Genomic DNA, 16863 nt, shown 5'->3' with positions numbered 1-16863 from the left:
GTCTAGGAAAGCGAAGTGATCACCCTTGCAAGACCACCATACCGTCCACAAGTCCCGAACTGCAGGATGTGAATCCATTCTAAGAACGTTTTAGACATGAGAATAAGGTCAGAGTGAACATTTCACAACAAATGTATTTTTTGAATACCGATAGTTCCATGGCTCACGTTGGCTGAGGGACATCCTCTGATTTTAGTTATAGTTTGTTTTCGCACCTACTGTGTGCCGTGGGATGGAGTCAAGAGACAATTTGTTCTATGTTTGTATCTCACCCAAGGGCTCTCACATTTCTATAATGTACATGATCTTATCTCAGGGGAGATCTATGGTTTAGGGCGTAGCTAGGTTATCAATGTAGCCTTGTGTCAATGGTTTGTCATGAAATTTTCTTGGTGTTTGTTGATTTTTGGTTGGTTTATAACAGACCAAAACAGCGAGGACAAACGGACCAACTAATCGTGAAATACTACCCCACCGTTGTAAAAGAGGGATCAGTAAGAAAAGCCGTTCGCGAGGTCCGTTCCCGGTTGTCCCGTGGGACAGCGTGGACCGCCGAGGAAGAGGAGGGCGGCGTCTTCTTTATATAGCACGGGATGACGTCAGGGCACGGCTGCCGAGTGGGGTCCGCCTTGCTCCGCCAGATCAGCCTCCGCCGGCCGACTGCACTCTCCTCGGGAGAGCGGCCGCTTTCCACACGCCACGGCAGCCACCACTCGGACGACGCCACAAGTGCCACAACTGAAACAGACCCGAGGGAAGCTGAGTAAGTCTTTATTTCCACGCGTATTTCTTCAAATAGAACCAGCCGACCAACATTTCACCCCGGCCCCGTTTAAATTTATGATAATGTAAACAAAAATTTTCATTTAGAAAAAAAGACTTGCAATCACTTCACGCCAGAAGTTAGAAATAAATTCAGCTTCGTGAAATTTATGATTACGAAGTTGCCATTTTACATGCCTCTTCTCTCGCTAAATCTAGAGTTTAATCAAATAAAAACGTAAATATATCCACATAACGTCATACAAGCAGTTTTCAATGTCAGTAAACACGCGAAAAAATTATTGAACTTGATTTAAGTAAATGCTAATCCGATGTAGAATTTAATTCTTTATTTTACGACAGTCTACAAATTATATATAAAAATATTAATTATAAATGTAAGTAAATAAGTTCCTCTTCAGGGAAAGAACTATCCCGGTAGAAAAGTTAGATATAGGTTTTAAATTAAAAAATAAATATTTTGCATTTGCGACCTGTTTAATTATCTTTTCTTTCAACTATCTGTGATCTTTTATTTAATTCTGAGTTTCCTTGCAGCTTAATAATAATGGTTTTGTTTACTTGTTCGGTTATATTTTATATTTGTATCGTATTTGTTGATTGTCTGGATGTGTGGCTTAAACGTCTTAGGTGCCAAAGTGCTCGAACAATATCAACGATTGTTCAAATAAACGAATCTTCACGTAAATAGTGCAATTCTAGTTTCAATATTAACTTAAACAAAGAAAAGAAGACCATGGACGTACCAGCAGACCATGGAAATGAATGGTGTTACGGTTGTAGATGTACATGCATACTATCTACACACACACACACACACACATATATATATATATATATATATATATATATATNCTTTCAAAATCGATAAAAAGCGAAATTACTCTGAAATGGTTGAGAATCGGACCATGGACAATATGAACTTTTTTGTTCATTTTAGGGTGAAGAATCTACTGGAGAAGTTTGTAGCACGAGTAGCAATTCACCCTGTATATATATATATATATATAGACTGTCTTTGAAAAAGTTGTGACTCAACGCATAGTACATGAAGCAAAGCGTTCTGTTCACATAGCGACGGTCATCTGATTGCCCAAAATCAAGCCGGCACTCATCTGTAACCCCCTCCCCCCATTTTTCAAGTGTCCAAGCGATCTGATGATTTTTGAAGTAGCCTTTCTACTCAATGCTTTCCAGTAGAGTCGGAAGTTTCTGTGTCTATAGCACACTAGATGAGTACTAGTTCATCAAGGAACTTGATTAGTAAGCCCGGTTTGAGTGATTGATTTCTTCTGCAGTGACATTGTACGTCCCAAAACACTTCCTCCTCTCGGGCAAGTGTAACACCACAGTTTGTTAATAGGTGTGTTGATGTTTCCTCTGCCTCTTTTCAGAATCTGCATGTGCCGTCTTAGATTATACCAATCTTCCTTAAATGTCCATTTAGTTTGCAGTGTCCTGTTAAGAATCCTGTTAGGATTCGCAGTTTTTTTCCTTCTTCCTTTGATATATTCTGGCACTCCTTCCTTCCGAAATTTGTTAGGAGGTTCTTGGATTGTTTGTGTCCAATGAGTGAATACCATTGTTCACTCATTTTCTTTTTATCCTTCTGTCCGAGGTAGTCATTGATAGTGTGGGGCTCTATGCCATAGAAGGGGGGTGTTAGGGTTGCTCTAAACTCTATGGGCCTTTCGTTTGAGAAGAGTTCGTAAAGGGTTATGTCCTGTTCCTTTCAATTGGCAAATTGGCCATTCTTTGCTGGTTCCCTATTTTCTGCACAACAGCCAGCTTATACCCACATATTTTATTCCTAGGTGTCACTCGCGATATTTCTTTTATAAATATATTACTATTATACACACTTTAAACCCAATAAAAAATAAATAAACTCATCAATAATATCGATAATACAAATCAATTAATGTTTTCCTCGGGTCCGCAATAGTTATGACAAGATAGAAAGTCGCTGCCACGAGCGGGATTCGAACCCACGACAATAGTCAATAGTCAATCGCAACACTACCTAAACATCATCATATCGGACTTTTCGAGGTCGTTCAACTATCCTGGGTTATCTGCGATGTTATGATTATTGTATATATAAATCCTTCGAACTTTTAACAAATAATTATGACATGTTGAGTCGGTGAACATGGACATAGTCTACCTGCTGAACTTATTCATTGAATGCAATATTAATATATCTGAGCGTCATGTGAAAAAAGTCAATAGGATACCAGGGTCGTAAGTGATTGTTTATAATCAAAGATTCGTCCTTTGACTTTCAGTGCTTGTTTCATATGGAAAAAACACGACGCTAAAACATAGTAACAAGGAAATACGTTAAAAGGTTGATACAATAAATCATAATGATTACTATAGGGGGAGAAGGAGTCAGAATGTCAGCTGATCACGACATGTAGTGTCTATAGGACGTAAGTACGCATTCAAACAGGAAGTGAATTAGTCTTTTGACTTTTCAATGTCTACTATAGAACAAAACAAATAAAGAAATAAGTCCCTGCACAAGGATGACACGTAAAATCGTGAAGCGATCCATTAATTGGCGGGCTTGTTTGTACACTCGTGTTTATTTTTAGATGTGCTGAAAATGAAATAAAAATTGCTATTATTGAAGATAATAGAAAGTTGCCAAATTTGATTTTGAATTTAAAAATTGTATCTTGTCCGAAGCTCATTTATCTACCATTGCCTTTAAAATGATTGATGGTTTTCGTGCTAGATTTTATTGCTTACGGTGAAATTTTGATTTATAGGCAATTTTTCCGGGGGGCTAAGAAAAGATCATCAATGTTATAAGAGTTACATCATGATTCGCTTTGCTCATTTTCTGAAAAGAAATTCTTTACGGGTTATGCAGGTCGAAAACATAAAGCCCCTAGACTGTACAATTAAATGGGAAAGTCGAACTTTCCACTAAAGTGAACAAGATGTACGTACTCGCGAATTTGCAAAAAAAAAAAGCCTTGTCATCCCAGCATCTTCAAGTTGTTTTATGACAACCCGCATTCAGTTAGCTAAAAGTTAATGTTCCATATTTTTAACGAATATGAAGAAGAAGGAGAAAATTTCTCCCTTTTATACCTTTCACTGAGTATTTTCGTCTGAAATAAACATTTCTTAGGGATATTCAGCAAACTGTACACATGAATTAAAATCGAAGAGTAGCATGTCGCAAGTGCATTAAGGCACTGATAGCACATTGACACTAGCACGGTTTAGGGTCTGTTAACTGTTAAGTGGCTTATAATGGACGTCTTCAGAAAAGAATAAGAAAGGAAGAAACAAAAACTTTTCAACTGAACGAATTGGCTTGTCTACTCTGGTTTTGATGAGCAACTCACGCCAGCCAGGCTACGTTACTAAAAAGGAGTTCCTCGCCGAAGATGGCGTGAAGTCGAAGCGCGTTTCAGTTAACTCTAAATCCACTAGCGTAAACAGACCTAGTAGAGCTATCAAGTGTCGATCAGTTTGTGTTCACCGGCTCGTAGACCAACAACGACCACCTTGTTTAGGACACCTTCCAACAGATAATGTAACAACCTTCCTGTTTTACTTCTGCTTGACTTTTAACATAAATTAATTGTTATTAATTACGTACAAGTATTCACAAAACGTATTTAAGAATATATGAACTTCCTTAACGCAAACGTAAAGATAGATTCCAATCATTATCTTGAACGTGTTAGCATGGAGATTGTATTATTTTTTCACTTAAATTTAAAAATGTGCTAAGTCAATTACTGTTTTATGCTACGTAACGCAAGTGTATAAAAAGTTGTTGAGTATAAATTTATTAAACACCACTTGCGACGAGTTGTCCTTAAATGTAAATACATAGTATGTAAGGTCTTCGTTGAAATGAAAAAGGTTAGTGTCACGAGCGGGATTCGAACCCACGACCTTCGGCTCAATACGCCGCTGCTGTAACCACATGAGCTATCGTGTCTTCGATCCACTCGGACACTACAACCTTTCTAATTTTCCTTTTTTGTGTGCCCTTTTCCAAACGTCGAGTATTCAGGATTCGATTCGACATATGAAGTGGCCACGGAGAGCTGTTAATGAAGTTATACTTGGTTTTACTTATTAAATCCATTTTATTTAGTGGTCTGATTGACCAAATTACTTCTTTCAATTAATTACTCTTTGTATGTAAGGTCTTGGTTGGTGGGTTCGAATCCCGTTCGTGACACTAACTTTTTTCATTTCAACCAAGACCTTACATACAAAGAGTAATTAATTGAAAAAAGTAATTTGGTCAATCAGACCACTAAATATAATGGGTAAATACATAGTTTAAGTAGATAGAATTTAACTTACAATGTTATCATTTACCATCTTTCAATTAATTAATCTTTATGTAAGGTATTGGTTGAGATAAAAAAAGTCAGCGTCACGAGCGGGATTCGAACCCACGACCTTCGGCTCAATACGCCACTACCACTTGAGCTATCTACGATCCACTCGGTCACCTACGACCTTTCTAATTTTCCTTCCTTTTGGCATTTTCCAAACGTCGAGTAATCAGGATTCAATTCGACATATGAAGGGGCCACGGAGAGCTGTGAAATTATATTTGGTTTTGCTTATTAAATTCATTATATTTAGTGGTCTGATTGACCAAATTACTTCTTTCAATTAATTATTCTTTTTACGTAAGTTAATAATTCAGAAATCGTGAGATGCGGTCTGGTGTATGTGTCTGTGGTAGGTTTCAGAAAAACATTTTCTTTATCGTGCCAACGTTTCGATCTTTATTGAGATCATCTTCAGGGCTCAAAGTGTTTGTCTTCTGTGTAATTGTGCCATTTTTACGTAAGGTTTCGGTTGAAATGAAAAAAATTAGTGTCACGAGCGGGATTCAAACCCACGCTAAAAACGCCGCTGCTCTACCACTTGAGCTATCGTGACTTCGATCCGCTCGGACACCAACTTTCCATCTCAACCCAAGTGGTAGAGGAGAGGCGTATTTAGCCGAAGGCCGTGGGTTCGAATCCCGTTCGTGACGCTGACCTTATTTCTCAACAAATACGTTACATAAAGATTAATTAATTGAAAGATGTTATTTGATCAATCGGACCACGAAATCTAGTGGAGTTATCATTTTACATTCATACAAAATCACCAAGCTTTTGAGGATCATACAAAATCCAGGAGATGACGGCCCAGTACACATTTATCGATATAAGAAATGAAAGAAACTTAATACTTGATCCAATTGAAAATAGGATGATTTTTTTTTATTAATTGCGTAAAATGTATCATTATAAACGGAAGGTCTTTAAAAAACGTTGGAAGGGTGTCCAGTTACTTAAACCAGGTGCTGAAATTTAATATAGGAAATATAACCGATGAAAGGGGTATCCTGTTTTCTTGGGCGAGCTTCGATACTCTCGGGGGTTTGTTTCTTTTTACAATATATAACAATAAAACTTATCAACGCTCTGAGGCCTTGTTTGCCTGCCATTTCAACAAGAGCCAGCAGAGTACACAAACTGGCGCTGGGCTAACATTAGACTTGAAACAACAAACATGGCCCTTATCAATTACAAACGAGATCTTTAAATTCTATTAGTTACTAGTATGCTACCGATAGCGGTGATTTGACGCGGATTTTTTCCCTTCCAGTCTGTGTTACAAGAATAGCATTACCGAGACACGTCACCCGCAGAAGGTACAGCTTCAGCGTTGATCTTTTTCGACCTCGCCTACATTCTTATAAGGCGAAAGAAGAAATTTTCGTCCCTTTCTGTTTATTAATTAATTTCATTTGCTTAAAAGAAAATTTTGATAATCATGTTTAAAAAGTTTGGCTTGTTAGATCATGTTATTTACAGACATATACAAACAAAAAATTTCTGTTTCACCTTTTCACCTGTCTCGGACCTTGATCATTCAGACCTTTCCCAGTCAATGGCCCGGTGCCTTCGGGGAGAGAAACTTTGCCCAAATTAATGGAAAATGTTGCGCAACGAATCGTGCAGATGGACGTCGTTTCATGGACAACCGGCAGATTAATCAAAATTCGCATTAATCCTTAAAACATTTATTCGGCCGAGATTCAATCTCCATAGCGTAATATATTTCACTCACATTTCACTTTGTTGGCAGACTTCTGTATACAAAATGTATTTCAAATGTCTGCCTCATAGGCTATTTTGACAAAAATAGTACTGGCAGTGAAGGATTAAAGGCCGAAATTCTGTACGGTGAAACAATGCAGTGAGCAGAAAGAATTCAAAATGTGCGTACACGTGAGATAAGCTTTTTTTGTAACTAATACAACACATAAGCTTAAATTAAATTAAAATTCAGAGCAAATTACGAAAGTATTTCCCCCAAAATATGTCACTGTATTCTAAATAAGCTTTCTTTTTTTTCACTAGTACAACATATAAAACTAAAATTAAATTAAAATTCAGAGCAAATTACGAAAGTATTTCCCCCAAAATGGGTCACTGTATTCTAAATAAGCGCTTTTTTTTTCACTATTACAACATATACAACTAAAATTAAATTAAAAATCAGATCAAATTACGAAAGTATTTTCCCCAAAATGGGTCACTATATTCTATATAAGCTTTCTTTTTTTTCACTAGTACAACATATAAAACTAAAATTAAATTAAAAATCAGAGCAAATTACGAAAATATTTCCCCCAAAATGGGTCACTGTATTCTAAATAAGCTTTCTTTTTTTTCACTAGTACAACATATAAAACTAAAATTAAATTAAAAATCAGATCAAATTACGAAAGTATTTACCCCAAAATGGTCACTATATGGACACAAAAGAAGTAGGAATCTTTAACTCATGAATTGGACAGCTACTGGGTTTAGAAGGAGCTAAAATCGATCAAACACATTATACTATTACATAAATTGAAATATGGCCTACCACCTTCGCCATGAAAAGAAAATTTGCTTAGACCTCCTTTTCGACATTGAAAACGGCTTACTAGTCAAGCTTTAAGTTAGGATTTCCTGTAAAGTCCTAGTGTAGAGAAATCCATGAAATTTTTTACATTATTTGACGTTGGAAATGATAAATTGTGGGATATGTTGTTTTTAACTTTATAAAAAGATAGTTCCTACTCGCAGTTAGTTGTTTTCAGTGATCCGGATTTCCAGCTTATAGCTCATCATCAGATTCAAGGGATTTACAACCATGTCTCGACATGAATTGCAAGCGTATAAAGTCGTAAGTTCTTTTACTCTTACAATTCATGTCGAGAGACGTGGTTGTAAATCCCTTCAATTTGATGATGAGCTATAAACTTGAAATCCGTATCAATTAATTGTGATTAGAAACTATCTTTTTATACAGATTTTACTTGACGTTTGTTGGTTGATGGATTGGTCGTTTTCGATCATTTCAGTTGGCTTTACTCTCACTGTTTTTGTGTGATTCGGCTTTGTGCCATCTTCAGCAGCGTCTGTACTATCTATTGGGCGTTGACATAACAAAACAGCAAGCCGATCAAAATGATCGTAAGCCGTGAAAACTACTCATTTTTCTGATGATGTGATAATAAACCTCCGAAGCTTAAAACAGAAATTGGTTCTCATACGGAGGATTATGATAATCCAAAGCAAACCTAGAACAGTATATGAACCGGAAAATCACGTATCAGCCAATTCAAGAGGGTCTCGTGGCATAACCAAAGTAAATCTGATTGGAACTGGAAATACTTCTGTGAGGGACCACGTTGGCCGATTGGTTCGGTCGTCCGACTCCTTTTGCCACGCTAACAGATCTTGATTCGAATCCCGACACAGCCCTCACAATTTTATAACTGAATAATTATTCAAAACATTGTAAATGGTTCTGATCCCTCGACAGCGACCCCGACGGATATTTTGACGACATCCCGTATGACAGAAATTACTGTACTTTATTACCCTAATAGCCTCAGTTGTGGGGCTCGCTTCGACGTTACATATACTAAAACTAGATCGACACATAGGAGAGCAGGTCCTTTATGCAAGGATTACAGGCAAAATTGTGAAGTATTCCAAAATTTGGAATAGGAAATTTTGGACCGGATTAGTTTGTGCTTCCATGCCCAACTCCGTAACCAACATAGGCAGGGTGTCACTAAGTACAAAGATCGTGTCCATCGAACGATCCGAGGTCCTCTTCTGAGACTATATCTCCTGCCATTCGATAACACCTGAAACCTACAAATTATCATTCTTTCAAAAGGATTGGCATATTCGTAATTTATAATTGCCAAATTGGTATATAAGGTAGTACCATTTTGTTACAACTGTATGGGATAAGCTGACCATCTACGCAGCTTCAGGCCATTTATTATCCTCCATATTAATAATGGAACACTAATAGAAACATATCTTCCTGTTCTTGTCGGAACCTACATAGGCTATCTTCTGCCACAGTGATGCATCATGTATGTTGTGTGTTTGGCTGAGATTTATACCTACCCTGGGGTATTTTTAACCCGGTATGACTTATTAATTTTGTTTTCCATCAAATTGGATCTGTCTCTTTCGTATCGTTTTATCATACACACCACTGATGATCTAAGGGACTAGTTGAGGCCGAGAGGTTAAGGCGTCCGACTCTTACTTGCACGCTGGAAATAATATGTAAACGTATAAAGTGATTGACTACCCGACTAGGACGTTAAGCCCTCCTGTATGACTTAACTTTCTATAGTTTCAGTTGTGCACAACGCAAAAATCCGAATGTACTCACTTTCCCTGTTTTCCATTTGCACAAAAACCGATTAACTTATTAATGATTCTGAGCATGGATGCGCCTTTGTTCTGCCTCCGTGACACCAAGACTAACAGCTTGATAAGTATGAGTACCTTCTACAGAGAAGTCATAAATCTCGTTAAGAACGTATTCGCCATGGTGCAGGAGAAATTCGACAATCTTCCGCTAGCAAGACAACAAGCTAGAGGAGAAAACGCAATAGGCACTTAGTGATAGTGACAGTGATAATATTTACTGTGTACTGTATTATATATATGTTTATGTAAACATAATTACATATGTGGCTAGGAAATGGTTCATCCATTTAATCAGTAGCCTGTTATTTATAAATTTTGGTTATGAAATTACCTCAAAATGTACAAGATAACACTATTTTATCTCATTTTTTTTATATAGTCACCTAAGAAAGGATCATTTTATCCAATTTCTAACTGCTTTCTTGTACAAATCGCTTCGAAACTAACGGGCAGCGGTGACAAACCGGCAGAAGAACTTTCAAAAAGAAATTGCATCTTAAAGTCGAGATTCGAAAAAGATAGACCAGACATCCAGGTCAAATTAGCCGACAGATCTGCACAGATATGAAGACGAGATAAGCCCATGAGTTTCGCCGAGTTTTCATCCTCTCTACCGGCTCCCGGACCACTTTCTAACTTCGCACAAATAAGGAAATTGTTCGGGGTGGCTGAGACAAGTTGGGAAAAATGTTTCTATACATTTTATCTTTTTTCTTATTCTTTCTAGGATATAATTTTTAAAGAAGGACGGACCAAGGGGCAGTGTGTAATTTACAGACCGTGAAAATTAAGTCGAGACGTCTTTAGTGTCAATGACACTCTTCTAGCTAATCAATAGAATGTATCCGACACTACAAATCTAGTCCGGTTGCATTCCACTAGGCTCGAAATAGCCCGGTGGCAGCAGTTTTTAATTTATTTCTTTATTTATGCCGTTGTAACAATTTTTGCCCGAGAACTTTTGGATTGAACTGTAATTCAATATTTAGTCCAATTATGCTATATTCGTATTTTCTTAAAAACACTACCACTAATTTGTTAATTGTAAATTCTTTCCCCTAAGTTAAAAAGTTTGTCCAAATATTTCGTTTATTTCTTTTTTTTTATAACTATTTTGTCATATATTGGAATGATAAAACAATCATTTCTGAAAAATTGAGAATTTTTAATAATAATGATAATTAATCTTTATGTAAGGTATTGGTTGAAATCAAAAAGTCAGTGTCACGAGCGGGATTCGAACCCACGACCTTCGGCTAAATACGCCGCTTCTCTACCACTTGTCCTATCGTGACTTCCATAGACTCGGATACCAACTTCCCATCTCAACCCCCAGATCTCCCCTAATTTTCCCTCCTTTTTGCCATTTTTCAAACGTCGTGTAGTCTACTTGATTCTCGGCGATAAATGGTATTGGTTGAGATAAAAAAATTAGTGTCAGGAGCGGGATTCGAACCCATGACCTTCAGCTAAATACGTCGCTGCTATACCTGCTTTGAAAAATGGCAAAAAGGAGGGAAAATTCAAAAGTGAGGTTGAGATAGGAACTTGGTATCCGAGTGGATTGAAGTCACGATTCCTCAAATGGTAGAGCAGCGGCGTATTTATCCGAAGGTCGTGGGTTCGAATCCCGCTTGTGACACTACTTTTTTATCTCAACCAATACCTACCATACTTAAAAATTAATTAATTGAAAAGAATTTATTTTCTCAATCGGACCACGAAACCCTAATCAATATAATATAATAATACTTTATTGAAAAACACTAATAATAAAGAAACAGCCATATTGCATCAATGAAATTTTACATTTTCAATTAGAAAAGCGACAAGTTAGAACTGCGAATTTTTGAGAAGATTTTCCGAAAATATGCTCAATATTTTCTTTTTCTCGTCCGTTAAACAAAGAAAAGTAAAGGAGTGGAGTATAAAAACAAAGTTTGCCGAGTAGTTTGAAAAGACCAGAGAAGATTTCTTAATTTCAACCCCCAGCCAGTTTCTCACCCTTCAGATCGAACATTCCAAGCCTTTCGCGAGAAACTTCACAGTTGACCGGTTTTCTTCTAATGCACCTCTCTATGGACCATACGTTAGATAGAATACTGTGGAATTCCGCCCTCCAACCTGATAAATAGTCTGGATAGAACTGAAAAGAGGGTTGGTATTTCTCTGACATGGAATTCCGCAAATCAAGCTAAAATTTATTTTTCTTCATTACGTCCTATGTACATAAAGTGTCACCTCGATATATGTAGAAATAAACGATATCCCAAGTCTCTAAATAAACCATATAGTTAGTAGGGGTAAAAGAAAGCAAGGCGAACAACTATTTTTATAAAGAAACGCAGATTTTTCTAGCTGATCATAATATTGAAAAATCCCTGACGTCTGTATGTCAGAATAGAATGGCAAACCGCATTAATTAATTTTAATTTAGAAGATAAGGGCCAGATCATGCTTCATAAAACCAGACCACTTTGTATCAAGAGCAGATTTTGATGCCGAGAATTTCTGCTCGACAATAAGTAACCATTAATTGACACGCGAGAGCTTATTGTCGCGACAACGTATTTGTACTCTTTTACCACTTTGACAGATAAAACCCTTTTTTCCTTCCAAGCTAGCCTGCCTCCTCTTTGGAGGACCTAAGTCATTAATATTTTTCTGAAGGAAAGCGGCTATCTATCTACACAAGGAATACCATAAGAATTTGTATTATTTGTTATATTTTTTATTTAATACTATTTTTTATTACTTGATACATTACAAAAGCAGAAAACAATTATAGCTTGTCGTAAATTGTGCAATAATAATGATGAAGGAAAATAATATAAAAGCTATAAAATTTAAACTCCCTATGAATTTGAAGTAAGTTGAAAATTTGTATTGTCGTAGGAAATTTTACAATCTCTCTCGTACACTCTTTGTCCCCCTTTCTCTCGCTCTCTCTCTCTCTCTCTCTCTCTCTCTCTCTCTCCTCTCTCTCTCTCTCTCTCTCTCTCTCTCTCTCTCTTTCTCTTCTCTATTTCTTTCTCTCTCTCTTTTCTCTTATCTCTCTCTTTATCTTCTCTCTCTTTCTCTTCTTTCTCTCTCTCTATATATATATATCTATCTTATCTATCTCTTTATATCTATCTACATCTATGCATCTATTGTAAGTACTTATATCTGCTCTCTTCTGTGTTTATTTTTATTGTATTCTTCTCATTGCTAATGCATGGGTAGATCCTTAATGAAACTAGTCGTACCATGATTTGTGGCAGCGTATCCAGCGTACGCGCTTGAAGAATTCACTCAATTTTGCAGTAATCATAACACGCTTTTTTCACCCTGTAGAATATTTCTTTTTTAATTGAAATCGCTAGGTAAAGGTTTGAGTTGTTTGAAGTTGTTTGAAGTTTTTTTTTGTTTTTTTTACCAAAAAATGGGTATCTATGTGCTAAGTGAAAAAATCTATGTGCTATGCGACTAAGTTGCACGTCAGTAGTTCAAATTTACATGTACGTTTTTCATATAATGTGGAAAAATCTTCACTAATTCATTGCAGAAATGTTGGATGTTTGTAACTACCCTTAATCTAACTACAAACATGGCTAATTTGTCAACATGTTAAAGTATCCAATATTTCTTCAAATTTTGATTACAAACATTTGTCATTCTAAATTAATTGTTATTACTATTAAGTTTCTTTTATTGGCATGTCGGATGCCACGAGGATTCTGAGGGAAGGCTAAAACTTCGTCGTTCAAAATTAGTTTTGAAAAGACCCTTTCATTACATTTGCAGTTTAAATCTTCACACATAGTGGGCAAATAAAAACAAAATAAAAACCGTAGGATAGTGGAATGAGAACATTTCAAAAATTGTAAAACTATAATTTCGACCGATAAGACTAATTAAAAATTATCGTAGTATTTTCCCCTATCGGCCCGATTTCATTTTTGAAGGGGTAAAACTTTTTTCAGGGTGGAAAGTTTTATTATAAATTCATAGGGGGCGTACATTTTAAGTTCATAATGTGGGTTCCTGAAGCCTTCCCAACCGTATCCTGAATTAAATCCTTTTATATTTTACTATACATGCTAAACATTGAAACTATTTTGTCTTAATGAGAATGAACTCTTTTAAAGCGCCCCAGCGTAGAATAAATATTATTTATTACATGTTGGAGTAAATCATGTTTTTGAAAAGGATATGCCAATAGATGTCCTCATGCTCTAGCAAATGCCAGAAAACGTTCAAATTTTTTACTTTTTTCTGTTTGTTTCACAGGAGAGGCGTAGTCGAGGCGGCCCCAGGAGTCTGTATCTGAAACGGTCTGAAAATGGATTTGGGTTCACACTCAGGCACTTCGTCGTCTATCCACCGGAGTCCAATAGCGTGAGTAAAGATCAGAAATAGCCGGGTCCGGCCCATTATTCCATTAATATTCCAAGACAAATAGTACGAGTTGGCCGAAAAGCGAAACGCCGACCAGATGTTGGTCCCAGGCTAAATTCGTACCCTTGTTAAAGCCGGCCAATATTTCATGTTAGCGTCCTCCAAAACGATAGATCCGCGAAAACGCTTGTCATTCGACATTTTTATCCAACAAGCGACCTTTGGCTGTCGCAACATTAAAGAGATACTCAACTAACATCAATCTGAATCTTACTGATTCAATAATCTAAACAATTTTATTACTAAGTTCTGTTAGTTCACGTTGCAGGCCTTAATTACTTTTCCCTATTTTGAATTGGCTAATCTGAAGAAGCGTTTGAACGGTTGAATTTCTCTTCCTGCTTTTCTATCAGCTCGGATCTGACAAAATTAGCGTTTGTTGTTCTTGAAAAAGCCGATTTGTAAACAGTCAGAATATGCTCGCTTCCATTAAAAATTAAAAACTCATGGCTGATTTTATTGCGACGCAATCGCGTTCTGATTCGAACAGTGATGGAACTTGATCATATAGCTTGTCAAGATATATCAATGTATAAATTACATCAGAACTATAGCTATTCCGCACTTGAAACAAAAATACCCTCGTGCGTTACAATATTTTATTCGTACCGGTTAATTTTTAATTATTTTTTTATTGTTTTCCGAACAAGAATTTATAATTTAAAATTTGTTGGTATCTATCAGTAAAAAAATCTTCGAGCAGGAACAACCTTTCAAACCACGGGGATGGGAATAGGGGAGGCTATTTAGCGACCGGTTATACAATAATTTTTTGAAGTTGTGGTGAGCGGTCAGGAATAAAGAATTTTAGTAAAATGCTTTTCTTTCTTTTTTTTTGTTCCTTTTTAGCAAAAAATGAAAAAGGTGTTTTTCAAAAATGCTTCATCCTCCTTATTAGTGATTATTCGGAAATCGTGAGATGCGGTCTGGTTCTAGGTTTAAGAAAAACATTTTCTTTATCGTGCCAACGTTTCGATTTTTATTGAGATCATCTTCAGGGCCTGGGATTTACAAACATTGTTCAAATTTAACCTGTACGATGTGGAAAAAAGTGAATTTATACAAAGCAAAAAATATTTTTTATAATCAATCAAAGTATTTCTACTCACTCAAATTCACTTTCAAATTATAAATTCACTTTTTTTTTTTGGGGGGGGGGAATTTCCGAATAATCATCGATTAACGGTCGCTAATCACCACACACTCCTCACTAGTTCAACAAATTCCTGTGTTTAAGATTGTTTGTTGAGATTTGGGTTGTGTTAGGATGTCGCGAGACCACTGTCTTTTTAGAAGCTGGGGGGGGTGATTGGGGTGAAGGAAGTGCTTGAAGTGGAATAGTGTTTGTATAATGTTGGACAGGCATGGGATGTCTCGGTTTTTGTGCATGCTTTGGTTAGTGACATAAGTCGTTAGTTTGCGACGGAGGACTTTTGATTGAAAGGATTGGATCCTTTAGATGTTGGATGGCTGAGCACCAAGATCGACTCCATAAGTCGAAATTGGTCTAATTAGTGTCTTGTTAGTTCGTTGTGTGTACGCATTGTGGATTTGGGTCAAATAGGCGTCTGGGTATTTTCGGTTCAAGACATCTTTTTGGTTTTATGTGTGTTCCATGTGTCTGCTCTCCCAGTAGAACACAAGGTAGCGGATTTGGTTGGGTGGAAGAATTACATTAATGTATACGTGCACTTGTTAATTTAGGTCTTGTTTTTACTTTATATGGGTCACATTAGGAATAAGACTATATTTTATCATTTTATTGTGAAATCTATTTAATTCGATTCCCCCCCCACTTAAGATTATACAGCAATAACATGAGGAATTAATAATGAAAAAGTAATTGTGAGAAAAGGAGGATTTCGGAATTTAAAAAAAAAGTTCAATATTATCTTATTATTTCTAAGTAACCCATATAAAACGAAGTGGTCTGTGGTTTTTAGTTTTTGTCCACATTTAATATGTCTGTTCTATATAGGGCACTTGTTTTCCTGCCGGCCTACTCTTTGCGGTAATCAATGTTTATTATGTTTTGGGCACGGTTAAAAGGCCATTTTATATCATCTGATAACTCATAGTTAACCCAGTGGCTTTTATCTCGTGTGTGTTTTTACGGTTTTTATAACGTGTAATCTAATTCTCCATCTTGTCCGTTTGTCTTGTTAGCCCCAGCACGGTCGTCTAAAGAGCTTTTTGCACTGGGTCTATAAAGTTGGACTGGTTATTTGGTTTATAGCCTATATTTGGCAGAACTTGTATTAGCTGAATCCCCATGAAGCCGTGGGTTTTGTTTACCCCCAGCGCGGTCACCAACCTGCACCGAAATTTGTACCGTGATTGTTTTTATAAGTTGTTAGATTTCTAGGTCATTTGCAAGCTTCAGGATTTTCATATAGTTGCTCCTCAGTTTACTTGATTAAGCTTGTGTTTCCTCTTGGACTGGCTATTTTCCTACACATATGGAGAACTCACTTTCTAGCTTCAGCATTCAGGAGAACACACTTACCCGATCCAACGCTATGCGACACTACCCGATGCTACCCGACGCAAATCCAAAGTCCAATTTTCCATAAGCTTGTATTACCCCCGTGCACACCTGCCACGCTAACCTACCCGACGCTCTGCGATCCCACTGTCCAGATTTTCGTCGGGTAGCATCGAGTACAGTCGAAGACAACAGAACCGGACACTCATATTTTTATTCAAACTACATGTATTATTCTCGTTACAATAAATTCAACCTACTTATTTTAATATAAACCAAATTAACAGAGATCAAAAATTCATTAGTTTTTATTTTAAAAAATAATAATAATTTTAATGGTTTGGTAGAAAATTGATCAAAACACCGGAATGC

General features: G+C 36.6%; 1 protein-coding gene across 10 annotated transcripts in view; it reads left to right on the top strand.

Annotated features, from left to right (window-relative positions):
• LOC106662175 (rho GTPase-activating protein 21-A) overlaps nt 1–16863 on the top strand; it is a 218089-nt gene that overhangs the window by 118003 nt on the left and 83223 nt on the right. For 9 of the 10 annotated variants that reach the window (XM_014386031.2, XM_014386030.2, XM_014386028.2 and 6 more), the window contains one exon: nt 13839–13946. In XM_014386031.2, coding sequence (XP_014241517.1) covers nt 13839–13946 — 108 coding nt within the window. Of the gene's footprint in view, nt 1–644; nt 764–13838; nt 13947–16863 lie in introns of those variants that run through there. The other variant, XM_014386032.2, reaches the window with a different exon arrangement.

The sequence above is a fragment of the Cimex lectularius genome, unplaced genomic scaffold (genome assembly GCF_000648675.2).
Source record: "Cimex lectularius strain Harlan isolate CLEC.00 unplaced genomic scaffold, Clec_2.1 scaffold3, whole genome shotgun sequence".
Taxonomy (NCBI): Eukaryota; Metazoa; Arthropoda; class Insecta; order Hemiptera; family Cimicidae; genus Cimex; species Cimex lectularius.
Note: the sequence above shows the minus strand (reverse complement) of the source record. Positions and strands in the feature narration are given on the sequence as shown.